Source organism: Parasteatoda tepidariorum, chromosome 3, assembly GCF_982258835.1.
Source record: "Parasteatoda tepidariorum strain Cologne lab strain chromosome 3, Ptep-v5.0, whole genome shotgun sequence".
Classification (NCBI taxonomy): Eukaryota; Metazoa; Arthropoda; class Arachnida; order Araneae; family Theridiidae; genus Parasteatoda; species Parasteatoda tepidariorum.
Window position 1 is genome coordinate 121,762,914 of NC_141757.1, and position 18,634 is coordinate 121,781,547.

The 18,634-nt window shown below is 27.6% G+C and overlaps 1 protein-coding gene across 2 annotated transcripts in view; it reads right to left on the minus strand.

Moving 5' to 3' along the window:
• Window positions 1-18,634, minus strand: part of Pect (phosphoethanolamine cytidylyltransferase) — a 34,084-nt gene that overhangs the window by 12,509 nt on the left and 2,941 nt on the right. For both annotated transcript variants that reach the window (XM_043041289.3, XM_071185022.2), the window contains 9 exons: window positions 17,350-17,395; window positions 13,540-13,625; window positions 11,484-11,559; window positions 11,349-11,415; window positions 4,246-4,293; window positions 2,123-2,207; window positions 1,005-1,097; window positions 876-921; window positions 92-168 (listed from right to left, as the gene is read on the minus strand). In XM_043041289.3, coding sequence (XP_042897223.1) covers window positions 92-168; window positions 876-921; window positions 1,005-1,097; window positions 2,123-2,207; window positions 4,246-4,293; window positions 11,349-11,415; window positions 11,484-11,559; window positions 13,540-13,625; window positions 17,350-17,395 — 624 coding nt within the window. The remainder of the gene's footprint in view (window positions 1-91; window positions 169-875; window positions 922-1,004; window positions 1,098-2,122; window positions 2,208-4,245; window positions 4,294-11,348; window positions 11,416-11,483; window positions 11,560-13,539; window positions 13,626-17,349; window positions 17,396-18,634) is intronic.

Consider the following 18,634-nt stretch of genomic DNA (forward strand, 5'->3'; position numbering starts at 1 on the left):
CAATAAATTATTAAAAAAATACCAAAAGTTTCTAAGGGAGGAAAAAACAAGTGTTGAAGTTTTAGACTTGATTTAAATATATTATACTTACAGGATCAGTATGGAGGCCTACAATAACATAATCCCCTTCAGCCTTGGCTTTTTGTAGAAAATCTACATGACCAACATCTACCATTAGTATTAAGGATAAAATTATTATTTGATACAGGGATAAATAAATTCTTAATAGATTATTTTTAATTAATAGTAATTCTTAATTATTTGTTTTATATAAATATATAACTAAATGTTTTTTTAAAACAGTACAGACATTGTAGAAATTCATTGTTGCGATTACGCCTTCAAGCTTTTCTAGTTCAGCAATTCTAAAGGGCTTTGATCACCTTGTATAAATATACTACGCTTTAATTGACGAAACCGCACAAAAACTGAAGCCAAAATTAGAAAGCATTAAAAAAAAAAAAGGGCTTGAAATTCAGGCAACTACATTTCACGCTTTCTTTTTCATTCATTGCATTGTAGCTTTTTTTATTATGCAGTTTAACTGCGGAGGCAAAGTTAGCTTAGTTTTTTCAAACATATTAAATGTGTCAATAAATAAAAATGAATTAATCCATATAAAAACAGAACATCTTTTTTGTTTCAACAAACGTGACGATTATTGAAAAAGTGTCTCAATTAGAGAAAAATGTAAGGTATGTTTAAAATCTTTATTTGAAACAGTGAAGAAATGCTTAAGAACAGTGCTTACAATTCATACATAAAAGTTTTAAAAATGTGACGCTAAAAGTGCTGTACAGAGCTTGAAACATAAAACTACAGAGCTTTGAACAGAATTTCCTTGATATAAACATGAAATAATTCATAAAGGATACGGAAAAGATCAAAGGCCCCAGCAACGTAAATGATGCGATCACCAGGCTGAAAAAGAATAAATATTTACATTTACAAATCAATAATAACCATAAAAGAAATATATTTTTCTAAAAAAAACTGATTTATACTTGTGGTTCTTTTCCTTCAGAAAACTGTATAATCTTTTGAGTAGTTGGTAGAAATTGGGAAATACCAGTCCAGGGACTATGGGTACTAGAATCCTGGAAGTTAACAAATACAAAATTAACATTAATGAGATCAATTTGCATTACTCTAATATTTCATTTTGTGCCAATGTAATAAGATGTAACAGTATTTTGTACAAAATTTTTAACAGTGATTGAGACAAAAATAAATGAAGTCAACAAATATGTCAGATTAAACTCCAAGTAAAGTCTCTTAATATTGTTGACTTTTGATAGGACAATATTTTCTAATAAATGATAAATCAACCTTTTACAAAAAATATTTTTTAAAATTGATAACATTTTTATTTAATTTTATAAATATAAAAACAATAATACAGCAAACAAACAAATAGTAGATTTTTATTGATATGAATTGAACTAAAACTGAGCATCAGAAAATAGTTTTCCAAATTTGTACTATATTTTGGAAAAAATAATGGCCCTTTTTTCAAATATGCACCTAAAATCCAAACTAATTCCTGTTCTGAGATTTTGGATATATTGATTGAATTCCCTTACACTTCCTTAATTTTTTCAGATTAATAAAATTCCCTAACTTTTATCTGGTCTGCTTCTTGCCTTATCAATAAATCATCGGGAATACTAAAGCAATGGCCTTATCATCAACAATACTAGAGCATTAGTTATTACATGAGTTAAGAGAGCTCTTTTACAATTGTTAGCTAATAAAAAGTAATTTAATTATTCTTATGATAAGAAAATGAATAAAAAATAAACATCATTGAATTTAAAATAAAATAGGATTTGCAACTACAAATTAACTAAAAAAGAAACATAACTGCAAAGATTCAACTTTTTGACAACATCTAGAGACATTTTCCCACTTAAATAAAAAAAAAAGATAAATATTTATAATATATTGCAGTTTAAAAATATTTAAAAAGATTGCACACATTTTATTTTACCATAAATACAAACTACAACAAGCTTTAAGTGTCTTGTCCATGACGAAGCAACTGCATACACATATTTACTTTAAAACTTTCACAAAAATAAAAACCTTAAGAGCAATGAAAGATGTAATAAAAGTATCTTACTCTACTAATGTTTCCCACATGTTCATTATCAATGCCATACTCTTTATCTCCGCGATTATGATGCTGTTTAGTTAAGAGAAGCATTCTGAAAATAATACAAAATAATTAGATAATATAGTTGGTAAATAATAATTAATTTGTATGCAATATCTTAGATCAAAATAACTGTAAATTCGAAAAATTATTGTTTGGAAGTGAGATGTGCTTGAAAGTTTTAACCTTTAATACATAAAAAGACACCACTTTATATCATAACCATAATTTATTAAAATGCTTAATAAAATACTTTTCACTTATTTTGACCTAAATCAAAAAGTATGAAAAATATATTTAATAAAAATTCTGCATCAAAGGGATATACTCTGTTCACTAATGGGAGAAAATAAAGGGAAATAACAACTTTTAAAAGTTTTTATTTGTTTTTAGAATGTATGCCTCTGGGAAAAATTTAATGAAACAATGTCATTGAGTTCATTCAATGTAACCCTATTGTCACATTTACACTTAATGTAATGTGAAAGTTTAATTTCTAATTTTACCTAAGCATTTAATTTTTCTTTAAACGTTATTCCTTTTTTTCAATTTAGCAATTTTTTTAAACTTTCTTGTTGACCTTTCTCATGGTCATTGCGGTCGTCGCACTTCCTGTGGGGAAAGTCAACCAACCCTTCTATTCACGCCTTTCTTTTTCTTCTTTTAATTTTAGGGGGGCTAACTAACCAATCTCTTTCCTTTAAATTTCAAATTCTCCGCCTCTTTAAATTTAATTGGCCGTAATTTTTCTGGTCTACTCCAGTTAAGGAATTTTTTAAGGTCTTTTTGAATACATTCTCTTTTTCTCGAGCCTTCGGGCAGGTTACCCTTTCTTAAATTCTCCGTGATGCGGACTTTGATATCGAGGGGTCCGTATAGAGGGATTTCTTTTTACATTTTTTTCTTAACCTTTATTTTAAATTAAATCCATAGCTGTAATCAATTTCTGTAAAATTTAAAATCAACATTTTATACCTTTAATTTTCTTTAACATTAAAAGCCCTCTCAAATTTAAGTTTTCTTTTCATATTTATTTTAACGGCTAAATTACTCGTTCTTTTATATATAACTTTAAGCATGACGCCTTTGGTTTTTTTAAAATCTCTTGTCACCCATTTCCTTTTAAAAGATATTTTTTTGTACCACAAAATGTGTTGGAATCATATTGTTTGTTTGTTACGAAATAATCAAAATAAGTAGTTTTACAAAAATAAATGTTTAGTTGAACAGAAAGTTTTGTGTGATTGTTTTTTTTAGCTTTACCTTTATAGCTATTAGTTATCACCTTTTTTTCTTCTGTGTGTGGTAAGTACCTTTTTTTTATTGTTATGCGCATTTACTTTCTTTCTTTGGAAACATCACAAAAATTTCATTAAATTGTATCTGAATATAGCATGACTTTAGCGTTTTTATCTTCTTAAAATCTATATCTAACTTATTTTAGTTTCACCCTTTTTCCAAATTTGGTGATACCAATTTCATCCAATTTGTTCAAACCTCACACTTTGTGACCCTTTGAACCAATTGGGTTATTGTTATCCCACAGTTGCATTGTACAACCACTTTCATTAACGATCACGCTCCCCTTAATTTAATTTAATTACCTTACATTGTTTCGGCCTTTAATTTATCTATCATGACATTTGAATCATTTAACTATTTTTTAATCATGACTATATCCAGAGATACATCCAATGATGCAACCCATCCATTTTAATAATAATACATAAATAACTCTATTTATACACACCAATCCAAATAATATTTTATTAAACTCTTACACCTATGGTTTAATTCTCAAATAATCAACAAAAAATAATTAAATGTATATCAATGAAATTAATTAAATATGATGTAAACATTTATTTAAATAAGATGAAAAAGTGTAGGCAAGTTTCTAAAACAGAACTGTTTAATATCTGTTGAAATGCTTCAACTTTAGTCATTTAGTTACATATCAACTTATTTTGAGTTATATACCAACTGAGTTTATTTAGTTATATACCAACTGGTAGACATTGTGAATTAAGTTTAAACTGTTGAAGGCTATCTCTGACAGATATATTTTACAAGAATACTTTTTATTTTACCTTCCAACAAGATCTGTAGTAGATACTCCAGCAGTTCTTTCACATTCCCTGCAAGAAAATTCTGTGTTTAGCATTACTGATGAATAAGAAAATAGAATTGCACATATTGGTGTTCATGAAAATAAAACATATTACATAACAGGATCTAAATCCAAAAACACCTGCAATGTACGAGGTAGAACAAACTCCCTACAGAAAAACTCATGTACAGACAGTGATGAAAATTCAATATGATGTTATGTTATGTAAGCATTTATGAATAATTGGATATCCAATTAATTAAGGTTCTAAGTTTTGAAATATTAATTTGCAAAATGAAATAATTCAACTAGTGAGACTCATTCGTCCATTTTTTATACTGGCAGAATATTTGTAATTATAATAATCCTTGTGGAACTGCTATTAGGCATAATAGGCAACTCTCAGAATAATAAATAGCATTATATTTCACAAAAATATAAACAAGTATTTTTTTAATTCCAAAAATTTAATGGGACAAACACAAATGTTCTTATGTTCTCAATGTAATAAAATCAAACAGAGTAATAATAGGGTGGCCACTCTCCAGATCAAAAAAAATTCCCTGAGTTTTCCAGACTTTCCAGAGTAAATTTCTAAAATTCCAGATACCACAACGCAACATTAACAAGACTTCATAAATTTATTAGCTATACAACAATATACAGTAAATAAAAAAAAAATATATACTATATATATATATACAGCTGTGTTGCTTTTAAAATGTGCTGTATGAATTTCTTTTACAAATGTGGATACACATTTACAAGATTTGATGACACATTAAAATGAGAAAAAAGTGTAAATGTTCTCTGATAAAACAGGTGTAAAAAGTTAGGCATTTCTAGCATCAAAAAATATATATTAATACACATATTTCTGCTAAAAATATAGATTATTGAAATAGCAGCCATAAAATTTACATATAAAAAAAATAACTGCTGTATACTCAACCATAAAAATAAACTTAAAAATTAATAATAGTTTATAAAAATTATAAAAATAAAAATCTACATTTCAAGGAATTTTAGAAACTTTATTTTGTATAAAATAAAAAGTTTTTATATAAATAGCTTAGTACACAAATTGATCAACTCCATCAAACTAAAAATTTAGAATTGAGATCAAAATTACTTGTGAAATAAATTATCAATAAATGAAAAGCCAAAAATATTTAGTCTAATAATGTTGTTCATTTATATTATCTGCAAAACTTATTTTAAATATAAATATAAAAAATATACTACCTATATATATATATTAATATATTCTTTGACACTTAAGTTTGAGATGTTTTTAAAAGTGGAGTTAATCAAATTATACAGTATAAATAGCTCAACAAGTTAATAATTGAAAGTTTTTAAAAATTAATTTCATATAGCTTTTAATTGTTCATCAATTAAAGAAGTTTCTAAATAAAATTCAGTCGTTAATTTTTGTTTTTTAGCATGCAATTCTTTTTTTAATTTTTCATTTTGCCTCTTTTCTAACATAACTTTCTTTTTTTCTTCTGCTGCCTCCTTCCTTTTTTCTAATACTTCAATATAACGTGGGTGAGACTGTTTTCCGTAGTTTATCATGGATTTCGTCACAGTTATATTGTTAACATCACCAGCATCCATAACACCATCATGAATTTGCCTTAGAGCAACTAAACTATCTTCATGTTCATTTTTTATTAAACAATCTGAATTAATAGAAAAGCCCCTTTCTATAAAAGCACTTCGTGTGACAATATGAGGAGAAGTTTAACAAAGGAACGTAAATTTTCTGGTGCATTGCAAACTTCAAATAGAGAGAAGAAAACATTATCCAGTCGTTCTTCCCTCTTCTGAAATTGCTCCATTTCTTTCTTAACTAAAGGAATCCAAATGAATGTTTTGTAACTATCTTTCACACAGTCAGTCTTGATACCTGATATTCAATTGCTAGATACCAACATTGAAAGGCAAGATGAAAGCCGTTTTTCAGCAATTGCTGTATTTAAAATTACACCAGGATCAAGACAAGATAGCCCCCTTGTTAACTGGAATTTAAAAGGTGATCTTTCTAAAATCTTTTCACAGAATTTTTTATAAGCAATTGCACATTCCTTCCTAAATGAAAATTCTTCAGAAGGTGAAGAATCTTTTATTTTCCTAATTTCATCCTTAACTGCAAAACTGAGAGCAACTTCGTTGATTGGAAGCATATTATCTGCCAATGACAAATCTATTTTTCCTAATTTTGAAGAGTTGTCCACTAAAATATCGGGTTTTACAAATTTATCAAGAAGAGATCTTAAAATTTATGTTAAATTAGAGAAAAGTAAAGGAGCTAATGGAGCATCGATCTGAAATTCTGTGAGAAATGTTTCAATAAAAGCAGCTAATGACTGGAAAAATGCCAATTTTGCAGCAAAGAAACTGTCCTTGATACACTCCGAGAGTACACTGAACTTTTTTGAGCCAACATAGATTTTTTTCTCTTTCTTTGCTGCTTTTACAAATTCGAAAATATGAGGCAACATTTCTAATGCCCTCTCAGCAACTTCTACATTTTGAACCCATCGGATTGCACAAAATTTCTTCGTAAATTTTTCACATCCAGTGAAATATATGAAATCAGCTCTATGTGATGGTACATCTTTAAAAGTGTAGTATAGCGCCCGTAAAAAGTTCACTACATTCCACCCTGTAGACTTTATTACATGTTTAAACCCACAAAGGATTGTATGCAGTCCACAGCTACCTATATCTAACAGCAAAGGATCTTGCGGCATTTCCTCAAGTTCTTTTTTAAGATCATTAAGAAATTTATGGTTGACATTAGGTCCATCCATAGATATTTGAATTATTTTATATTTATTGATGGAAAATTGGGTAAGGGGTTCCTTCAAATTATCCAACAAATCCATTGCTGTTGAATGACCAAGAAATACTGATGTCAAATATCGTGTCTGAACTTTATTTGTATCTTTATTCCAAAGTCGAACACTTACGTCCATTTGTTGTTTGAGCGATTTTATTTAGACTTTCATCAAAGCCCATAACTAAATAATCACAGCTAGCTATGGTTTTTTGTAATTGCTCCCTATAATCAGGCATGAAAGTGGACAAAAATAAAAAAATCTGAACTTTTACAACGCAGGTCACTGGGAGGAGGGAGTGCTCTATATGATACTGAGATTTATAAAAGCAACTTTTAATTATGCTGGGAGATTTTTATTCAATATATAAAGTGGCAGAAGCATTTAGATAGTTAACTTTAAATTTTTCTTAAATATAATTTTAAAATTTTGACCACTAACATATTAAAAAAAATTAAGCAATTATAGGAAGGCACGACTATTAAATTACTTACTAATGAAAAATATATCACATCTTTATAGTAACTAATTCAAGAGAAAACTTACTTCTACTTCTTTCAAGAATCTTGATATTGGATTTTAAAATCGCATGAATATGAATCACGATTTTGGATTTCAAAATCGCGTGAATATGAATCGCGATTTTGGATTTCAAAATCGCGTGAATATGAATCGCGATATTGGGTTTTAAAATCGTGTGAATATGAATCGCGATTTTGGATTTTAAAATCGCGTGAATATGAATCGCGATATTGGATTTTAAAATCGCGTGAATATGAATCGCGATTTTGGATTTTAAAAACACGAAAATACAAATAACGATATTGGATTTTAAAATCACGTGAATACAAATCACGATATTGGATTTTAAAATCACGTGATTATGAATCGTGCGGTTGGATTTTAAAATCGCGTGAATATGAATCGTGCAGTTGGATTTTAAAAACACGAAAATACAAATCACGATATTGGATTTTAAAATCGCGTGAATACAAATCACGATATTAGATTTTAAAATCGCGTGAATATGAATCGCGATTTTGGATTTTAAAATTGCGTGAATATGAATCACGATATTGGATTTTAAAATCGCGTGAATATGAATGGCGATTTCGGATTTTAAAAACACGAAAATACAAATAACGATATGGGATCTTAAAATCGCGTGAATACAAATCACGATATTGGATTTTAAAATCGCGTGATTATGAATCGTGCGGTTGGATTTTAAAATCGCGTGAATATGAATCGAGCTGTTGGATTTTAAAAACACGAAAATACAAATTGCGATATTGAATTTTTAAATCGCGTAAACAGGGTTGCCACTCAAATCTGGAAATAAAATTCCCTGTGTTTTCCCTGTACTATCATACACAATATATTAAAAGGAAACAACAATTACTGTGCTCTTTTGTGAGCTATATAGGGCTAACTATATTTATTAGTTTTAATTGGTGGGAAAACAGCTGAACATATTTAAATAATGTTATAGTAAGTGAAATAGTTTAGTATAGCTGAAATATCATGGCTAAATATCCTATAGATTACGCTTTGAGTGGGTACCATTTACTAAAAGACAAAAATAAGAAACAAAATTCCCTGTATTTTCCCAGTTTGCAAGGAAAAAATCAAAATTCCCTGCATTTTCCCTGTTATTTTAGGTGATTTTTAAATTCCCTGTATTTTCCAGGTTTTTCTTGTTCTCCATGTAGAGTGGCAACCCTGGTAAATAAGAATCACAATGCCTAATTTTTAAATCACGTGAATACGAATCGCAGTGAGTAATTTTTAAATAGCGTACAAATACGAAAAACGATATCTGATATTACAACTGCGTGATAACGAATCGCAAAATTGGATTTAAAAATGCGTGAATACGAATCGCTATGTTGAATTTTAAACTCACGAGAATACAAATCGCGATATTGGGTTTCAAAAACGCTTAAATACAAATCGCGATATTGGATTTTTAAAGTGAGTGAATAGGAATTGCTAGTACGATTTTTAAATCGCGTAAAAAAATTGCAACACATAAGTTTTAAATCAGTTAAATACGAAAATCGATGATTGATATTAAAATCGTCTGATTAAAAATCGCGATTTTAGCAGATTCCGGTGCAGTTCCTAATATTTAAAAGTCCAAAAATCAGTCAGACAAAAAAAAAAATCAAATATCGGCGGTCGAAACGAAAAGCTTAGACTCCTTTCCACTTTATAGCGGAGGTCGCAGTAATCCGACTACCGTTCGGGCGGCTTGGGTTTCTCCAATAGGACTTCCCAAAAATTTTAGTTTTAGGAACATGGTCGGAAATTTTCAAAATTGGGAGAAAAAAAAATCGGATTTCCGCTTTTTCGCGGGACACGAAGCGTTCATTGGAGGATAATCAAGTGATGCTTGACCGCGATGAAGCAGATGCGTTTCACTCCGAAAAACTAAACGTAACGGAATGGGAAGAAAAAAACGGCGACGCGCGACAAAATTATTTTCCAGAATCCACGTGAAATTCCCTGAGAATTCCCGGTTTTCCAGTGGTATTGCAAAATTCCCTGAGAATTCCCGGTTTCCAGATTGAGTGGCCACCCTGAATAAGTATGGTACAAAATAAAAGGGGAAGCATTCACTAGAATACCTTGGTGCATAAAAGGAAAGTGAGGATAGAATTAAATGTTATTTCCAATAATAATAATAATAATAATTTTAAAAAAAAGTTATTTTATTTTACATTTCTTTAATAATAACAGCAATATGCAGAATTAATTTAAAGTTACAGATGAATGTTTGAATGCTGTCTTTTTATAACTTGCAATTAGCCATTGTGGATAACTAGGATTAACAATTATAGTTCAATTAAAAAAAAAAAAAAAAAAAACTGTCTAAGGTATATTTGAACTGTAAGTTATATTTGGGTAATAGTAAATTTGGACTCGAGTTAATTTGTACAGCAAAACCCAGATCAATTAGTTTTCTCAATTCTAGAAGTTTAGATTCTTGTTACCATTTTGTTCTGTTCTTAATACTAAACTAACCTCTTTAAGGAATTTTGATTTTTTCCTAGTTAAAAAGTTTTCTCAAACAGACAACTTTCCTTTCAAAACACAGAAAATTATCAGAAAAAAAGGAAACAAAAGTCTTCAGAAATGAAATGCATTATTATAAAAGCTAGTAAAATTTAGTAAACTGGTAAAAAGTAATTATGATAAAAACTAGTAAATGTATGAAAAATCATTTAACTGTTATTTAAAGTGTGTGGATTCATTCCCAACTTAGTTAAATTGAACAGATCACAAAACATGAGTTCTCAGAAAAACGAAGTATTATTCCAAAAAACAATTGCAAACTGTTTTTCTTTTGAACAAGACAACAAAAAAAATCTTTTATAGTGGCAAACATAAAGAAGTGCTTATGAGTTTTGTGAGTACTGTATATTATTACATAAAATGTCAGTTCCCTGACAAGGTCATAATTTATAGCTTATAGTGAAGCATTTTTGAAAACTACTAGACATGTTTCATGATATTAAGAAGAATAAAAGAATTATGATCATCATAATAAAAGACAAAAACAAACAATAAAATTCAGTTATTTGTGAGTTTTTATGTTGGGTTTTGTCTTTTAATACTTAATGATTTGCTACTTTTTTGTTGACTTTTGCATGTAAAGGTGTCAAAAATAAAAATGATTTTATCAAGAAAAACAACAAGTTTCATTTATTGCGCTTAAGCTGTAAGTAAACAGAACTCATTAAATAAGTTCAAAATGAAGATAAAACAAAGAAAAATTATAGACATAGAAAAAAAGTATATATATATATATATATATATATATATATATATATATATATATATATATATACACCCTTAGCAAAAATTTATCTCAAAAAGTTTAAATTTACAAAAGGGCCTCTCATAAAAATTAAAACCACAAAAAAAGGACTCTTCATAAAAATCAAAACAACTTCAGCAGACCTTTCACAAAATTCAAAACTGAAATAATTTTCTACCTCAAAATGCTAATTACTTAAAATATATGATTAATATTTCATTTCATTTGTGCTCTAACAACTTAAGTGTCGATTGTCGTGTATAAAAAAATTTTCATTTCCGTGTGAATTAATGAGGAAACCTTATTTAAATGGATACTTAATGGAACTTTCATAAGAAGAATGTTATACAAATTTTTAGAAATATAAGATTTAAAATCATATAGAGGTTGAACAGAGAAAAAAAATATTCTTACTTATATCTACCAGCAGTTTTGACATAACGATATGTATCTTGTCCATCCGCATCAAGTGTAATGTCATCTGAAAGGAAACATTGTAGTGAGTTCAAAATACCACTAGAATTATTTATTCAATGAATAAATACTTACTAGCATGAACACAGAAATCACAATCATACTTGTCCAAAGTTTCAATTGTTGTTATATATGGAGCAGCTTCAACTACCTAAATATTATTAAAAGCAAAATTAAATCAGTTCAATCAGGCCAGTAAAATCTGATTGATAAAAAATAAATACAACTTATTACAGAGCTGTTCAGCATTATACAAAAATATTCCCAAACAAAGAACATAGGTGACAAGTTAAACTTGTAGAGAAAGCATCACTTAAAGAGTTTAGTGGATTGAAATTATTATGTTCAGCTGCATGCATAGATTTCTTTTGCAAGTTATTTGTTTTACAAACAATTTCCTGCTGTTGCTAGTTTTTCTCAATCTAATGTCAATAAATTCATGAAAATATTATTTAGAATATACTTCTTTTAAACTCTTCAATTACAATTTTTTAGAAACATGTTTAATATGTTATGTCAAATAAATAATTCTAACATGACAAAATAATTCCAAAATTCTTGTTTTGCATAAAAAACTATGTAATAAATTTAACATAAAGGAAGAAGAAATACCTCTATCCAGAATCCAAACTGTCAATGATGCAGAAACTCAAGTTAATAAAAGAGGCCAAAATAAAAATTAAAAAAAAAAACTGCATAATTTTTTTTTCGTTTTTAAAGTATTCAGCAGCAACAATAGTGAAAAAATCATTCCAAATTGATATGATTGAATTTTCCTGATTTTTGTAACAAGTGGCATAAATTTCATTATTAGTATTACGGTCATACTTTATTACACATATTTTCCAGACCAATATTATTGAATTCCTCTGATTTTTGTAACAAGGTGGCATAAATTTTATTATTAATTTAACAGTCATGCTTTATTATACATATTTTCCAGACTGATATTATTGAATTCCTCTAATTTTTGTAACAAAATTTTATTATTATTTTTACAGTAGTGCTTTATTGCACATAATATTTTGAGGACTGATATAATTGAATTCCCCTGATTTTCGTAATAAGTGCCATAAATTTTATTATTATTTTTACATGCTTTATTACACATAATATTTTGCGCACTGATATAATTAAATTCTCCTGATTTTTGTAACAGGTGGCATAAATTTCATTACTAATTTTACCGTCATGCCTTAATTTTTACAAAAATTAGTTGTAAATTTGATAAATAAATAAAAACTATTACAAGACCAATTTTTTTTTTTTTTTAAAACTTTTAGATATCCCAAACTTAATTAATTTCCTTCCAGTTGAGTATTTAAATCAATTTCCCTTATTTTTCCAGAATGATAAAATTCCTTGCTTAGTGGCTACCCTGGATAATTAAGTACTCATAATTATAAATAATAAATAAAAATATTTTCTAATTTAATATATTTTTCCATTGCAGTTAATAAATACGCACACATAGCAGTTAAAAATATAAATAAAGTCACAAAATTATTAGACTAAAAAACACCAGAAGTAAAAAGAATATGACACAATTAACTTATGATGGTTTGCTGATTCTAATGCATTAGGTAAAAATTGTCAAAAAAATTTAAAATAATAAAATGTTTAAGCATTAGAACAATTTTACTATTTCGTGAAAACTTCTGACAATATAATTTGACCTTAAGTTTGACATAAAAGCAGATAGCTATGATACATATTAATAAAATGATAAAACATTTATAAGAATAAATCTATGCCAGAAATATCGGTACCAATTACGATATATAGGTTTGTTCAAATTTATAAAAAAACCTTAAAGCTGAATAACAATTCTTAGTAGAAATTATAATTGAGAGATCTTGCATAGAGTTTGTTTTATGTTAACCACAATCCTATTTTCTACTCCCTCCTAGCAATAGTGAAATATGTAGGAAAATTTTCCATGTATGCACTTAGAACTTCAAGAAGCGGGTAATGGTACAGAGAATCCCTCTCATCTCTTATTCTCCCACAAGAGACAACATAATTATCTTGTTCTGTTATAAGTTGTAGATAATAATATTGTAGATTTAACAGTAACTACTATAAAAAAAAGTGAAACAAAAACAAATAAAATTGACTCACATATACTTACTTCATCAACCCATTTTACAGCTCTAACCATTTTGTAGCGTTCTTGTTCATTGAAAACAGGAGGACCTTTATGTTTGGTTATTTCTTCTGCAATAGTTACAAAAGCTTTTTTTATTATAATTTATCAAAAAGTAAATCATAAGTAAAATTTGTCAAAAAGTTCAGTAAATTTATAAAGATAAAGTAAGTAAAATAGGATAGCTATAATTACAATATAGTAAATAACATTAAAATGGAATGATCATTATGTATTACTAAACTTTATTATGCATTATATTAATTTAAAAAATAATCAGGGTGGCCACTCAAATCAGGTTTCAAATTTCCCTGATTTTTCCAGGTAAAAATATGAAAATTTCCAGGTTAACATGTTTTCCCCCCCTCAAAGTAGAGGATGGATACAACAAAAGTACCAATATTGTAAAGTATTCTATTTAAAATATTTCTTTTAATATATCATATTGAAAAAATAATTAAAATACATTTATTTTAACAATTTAGCATTTTTTTTTTAAATTTTTAACATTATGGTACAAGAATAATTAAAAAAAAAAATTAAGATGGATATGGGGAAAATAATATGTTTAGCATGTAAAATATATTGTTTTTATTGAGTAAAAAAAGTTCACTAAATGGCAAATACAGAAGAGAGACTCAAAAAAACCCTTGACAAGTATTGTTTAATATATTTTCATTAGGGATGTAATGAATATTGATTTGGCAGAATTGCCAAATACCGAATAGTCGGCCTAACAAATTGTCTTTATACCAAATATTTGGTGGCTAAATGGAAAAATGCTAGTATTCATACTACCATTTTTCTTTAAAAAAATCGTTAACATATATTTTCTTATATATAAACAAGTTTAGTCATTTTTGAAAATTAATCAAAACTTAGGTACATTATTGGTGCGGAGTCAAGAGAAAAAATTATAAAAGTTATCCGTTAGAAATATTTAAGATAAAAAAAAGCTAACTAATAGCTACAAAAATACTGAAGTTGTAAAGTTGAATAAAAAAGAAACAGAGAAATAGCAAAAAATATTCCCTTAATTTTTAAGACAAAACTTTAATGCTGAAAATAGTATTTTCCGAATAAAAAGTAAACATAAAACTTTAAAAGGAAAAAAGTCTATCAGAAAAGCTTTTAAAAATGCCCACAAAAAATTATACACAAACGCAAAACATAAAAAACTATCATAATTAAACTGAACTGATGTACTATCATATTTAAAACTGAACATCTGTTTTCCAATTATACTGTATTTTTTTAATTTTTTTTAAAAAGGGTAGAGAAAAGAAATAAGTTAATAGAAACTCTCTTAATTGCTCCTGCATTATAAAACTCTTGATAATAACCAAAGTTTTTTAATAAAAGAAAAGCTAAATAGAAACGAAAACAAAAATTGTTCTAAATTTTTAAAAGAAAATTTAACGTCAAAAATAACGTTCTTCAGAAACGCTCTTTAAAAAATGCTGTATCATAATAAAAACTTTGATAAAAAGTTAATAAAAAAAAAAAAGACAAAGAAGAGACAGAGAAAAAAACATTCTAATTTCTTAGAATATAACTTTTAGGTTGAAAATCACAGCATTTTTTTGTTACCAGCTATCTGTCTTAATATACTAGAAAAAAGTAAAAATAAAATCTATCATAAAATGCTCAGTTAAAATGCTGTGCTATAATAAAAACAGAACAGCAAAAAAAAAAAGAAAACAATCTAGATTCTTAAAACATAAATTTTGCTTTGCATTTACATAATTTTGCACAACATAATTTTGCACGCACATGAATATTAAAACTTAACAAAGATGTGTAAAGACTTTATCTGATAATGCATAATAAAAATACAGTACAGGACCCGTTATCCGGAAATCAGAAAACCGGAACAAAAATCAATAAATTATCCCGCAATTAAAAAAATTTTTTTTTTTCTCATAAGATTTTAGGATTTTTCTTTCTTTTTTGAAAGATGTTTACCTTACCATCATTTTGGAAATAATCATTAGTGTATTACTTCATCGTTTTTTCTTCTTTTTAAGATTATTTCCCAATATTTATTAATTTTTTTTTAGTTGGGTTTAACAATAAAAAAAAACGGCTTTTTGTAGCGATTCAGAAAACCGGAAAAATCAGTTATCCGGAATAGTGATGGTCCCGATCGTTCCGGATAATCGGTTCCTTACTGTACAATTTTAGATAACTCTTTATTTAATCTATTAAAACTTTGTCAAAAAATACTTGGCCGAATATTCGGCAAGCAGGCCGAATAATAATCGAATATTTGTTGCATCCCTAATTTTCATAAAACAAAAAAATAATTAATAAAAAACAATAATTTCAGGCAATTATGCACCAATAACTTTTATATTTATTTACATTTTATACTGTATTTAATCCAAACAGTGCTCTTTGTAAAATTCATTGATCATATTTTCTTTAAACCAATATCTAAAGTCAAATATTTAAATATGTAGTTTTCAAGCAGTTTTATTATTTTAAGCAATATGCAGTATTAAAAATTAATGTCACAAAGGCAAAATAGTCAAATTTCTTATTGCATATCCTATGGAAAAAAAACTAGATAAATTCTTTACATTTTATTCTTTTCTAATTGGAAATTAAAATATTTAAAGAATTCCTCTCTAACTAAATATTTTTTTTTAGCTTAGATTAGTTAATTGTTTTTTTTTCCAACTAGAAACCTGCACAGTGCAGAACAAAAATACAGCTTCATTCTCCTCCTTCCCAATAAACGCATATGAGTAAAAAAATTTATATCCTATGTTTATACAACATTTAACATGTTTCCCAAACATTCCCTAACTTTTACCAGCTTCTTAAGGTAAAAGGAGAAACAGTTCTGGAAATATCATCTCTGGAAAAAGACTAACATTAACGAACTTTTGACATTGCTATTACTACACAACATAACAATGTTAACATATGGTTCGTCCTTAAAAGAATCCTTTTTTAATTAAAATATGTTATAAAAGGTTAAAAGGAAATCGAGAAAATTAGTATCAATGCAAAAATTGTAACGATTTGTTGATAAACATTGCTGTTAGCGATTGTAAGAAAATATAAGATTGATTGGCTTTGCTGAGAAAAATAATTCACATTTGGATGGAAGTACAAAAGCTTCTAGAAAAAGTAAATTATGATCAACAAATTTGTGGTGAAATTAAAAATACTAAAATATTCTTAATCATTAGTCAGAAGAAAGGAAAAAAACCTAAAGCATCAGTACAAACTTGAATGATAAATGGATTAGAAGTGAAACAAATGATACTTTTATAAACAGAAGGAAATATCTTAACTCCTTCTTCAACTACAATCTTTGCCTTTCCTAAACTGCATAGTTTCTACATTCATGTGTCATTCTAGTTTAACAGGGATTAATGTAGTAAATTTTGATGCAATCAAAATATTGCTAAGTTGATATTTCAACTGTTTGGCAATAAACTTCCGCCTAAAAAAAGTGGGTATAACGGATCATAAAATAATTTAAATTAAGAAAATCTATAAAAAAAATGCCAGCTTTTCTTTAAAAATTCCCCGATTTTTATCTAAATTTCCCTGACTTTCCCAGGTTTTTTCCCGTATAAAAAAATTCCCTGATAATTCCAGGTTTTCAAGGTGGGTGGCCACTCTGATAATCACAATTTTTTACAATTAAAAATATTAAAACAATTTGTATCAAATACATCCCGTTAAAATATAGAACAATGCATTATTTAAATGCCAAAATTTTATTTAAAATTAAATTTCAATAAATAAATATGTAAAATTACACAAATAAAATTTTACCATCGGTATGAACACCAACTATTAAGTAATCACCCATTGCTTTCGCCTAAAATATATAAATAATAATTTACATAAATTATGCATAAAATAATATAAAAAATATACATAAATTTCCACAGAAAGCATAAGTAAATAAATTTTATGCATTAGACCTGATTTTAAATAAATGTGAATAATAAAAAAAAAATTTGATTAACACAGAGTTCTCCCTAGGAATGAAAAAGGGTACTCACATAAAAGGGTAATTTGAGTTTTGAAAGGGTACTCACTTATCTCCTTAAAATTCATCAAAATATGTAATATTATGTAATAACTGAACTTGATCCTCAAAAATTTTTAAATTACCTTCATATTCTACTATTGTTCTTCTTATATTAGTAGGTGTACAGTTCAAAAAGTAATTCTTACTCTTTATAGAAATAACAGAAATATTTGAAGCTTTTGAAAAATAATTAAAAGCAAGCTAAAAGACTATCTCTGAGTATACATCTTCTTCAAAAATAATAATAAAAAAAGATTAATTGATAAATTACCAGGAAGCTTTTTTAAATATATTTTAATATGATAAAATATACATTAAAAGGTGCATTTTCAAATAAAAGGCATTTATTAAAAAAATAATGGTAACATTTAAAATCATTACAAAATTCATTAATATACTCCCTTCTCTCAAAAGGAAATTAATAAAAATTTAGCCAGTTGAAAATAATCCCCCCTTTTTTTTTTAAAACTTTATTTCCAATGGCAGATTATAGACAGTAACAGCATACATAAACATCTAAAAATAAGAACAGAAACAAAAGATGCTGCAACAGAGTCTATTAATCACAACATGTCTCTAGTTCCCAATAGCGTTCAGTGATAGAATTCCTGCAAAGTGCACGGCAGCGGAGAAGGTGCGTGGAGTCCATGTCCTCACCAGAACTGCAAAGAGTGCATACCGGGGAAGGAACGATACCAAATCTACACAGATGTTTCCGCTGACAGTCATGACCGGTGGCCAAGCGGAATTCAGCCACCGCTCTTTGTCTTGGGCCATTTCACAAATTTAGGATGGTAGTCCTCCAAGACGTAGTAGAAGTACGATCGATAAGTTCTTCATGAGCACAAGTCTTAAGGGTCCTCTTAATAAGCTGTTTGATGGAACAGAAGGGTATAATGTGCGCAGAAGTTTGAATAATTAAGGCCCCCTTTCTTGCCAAGTAGTCTGCATTTTCATTACTCATAACCCCGCAGTGAGCAGGAACCCACTGGAGAACAATGGATTTGAAAATAATCCTAACAA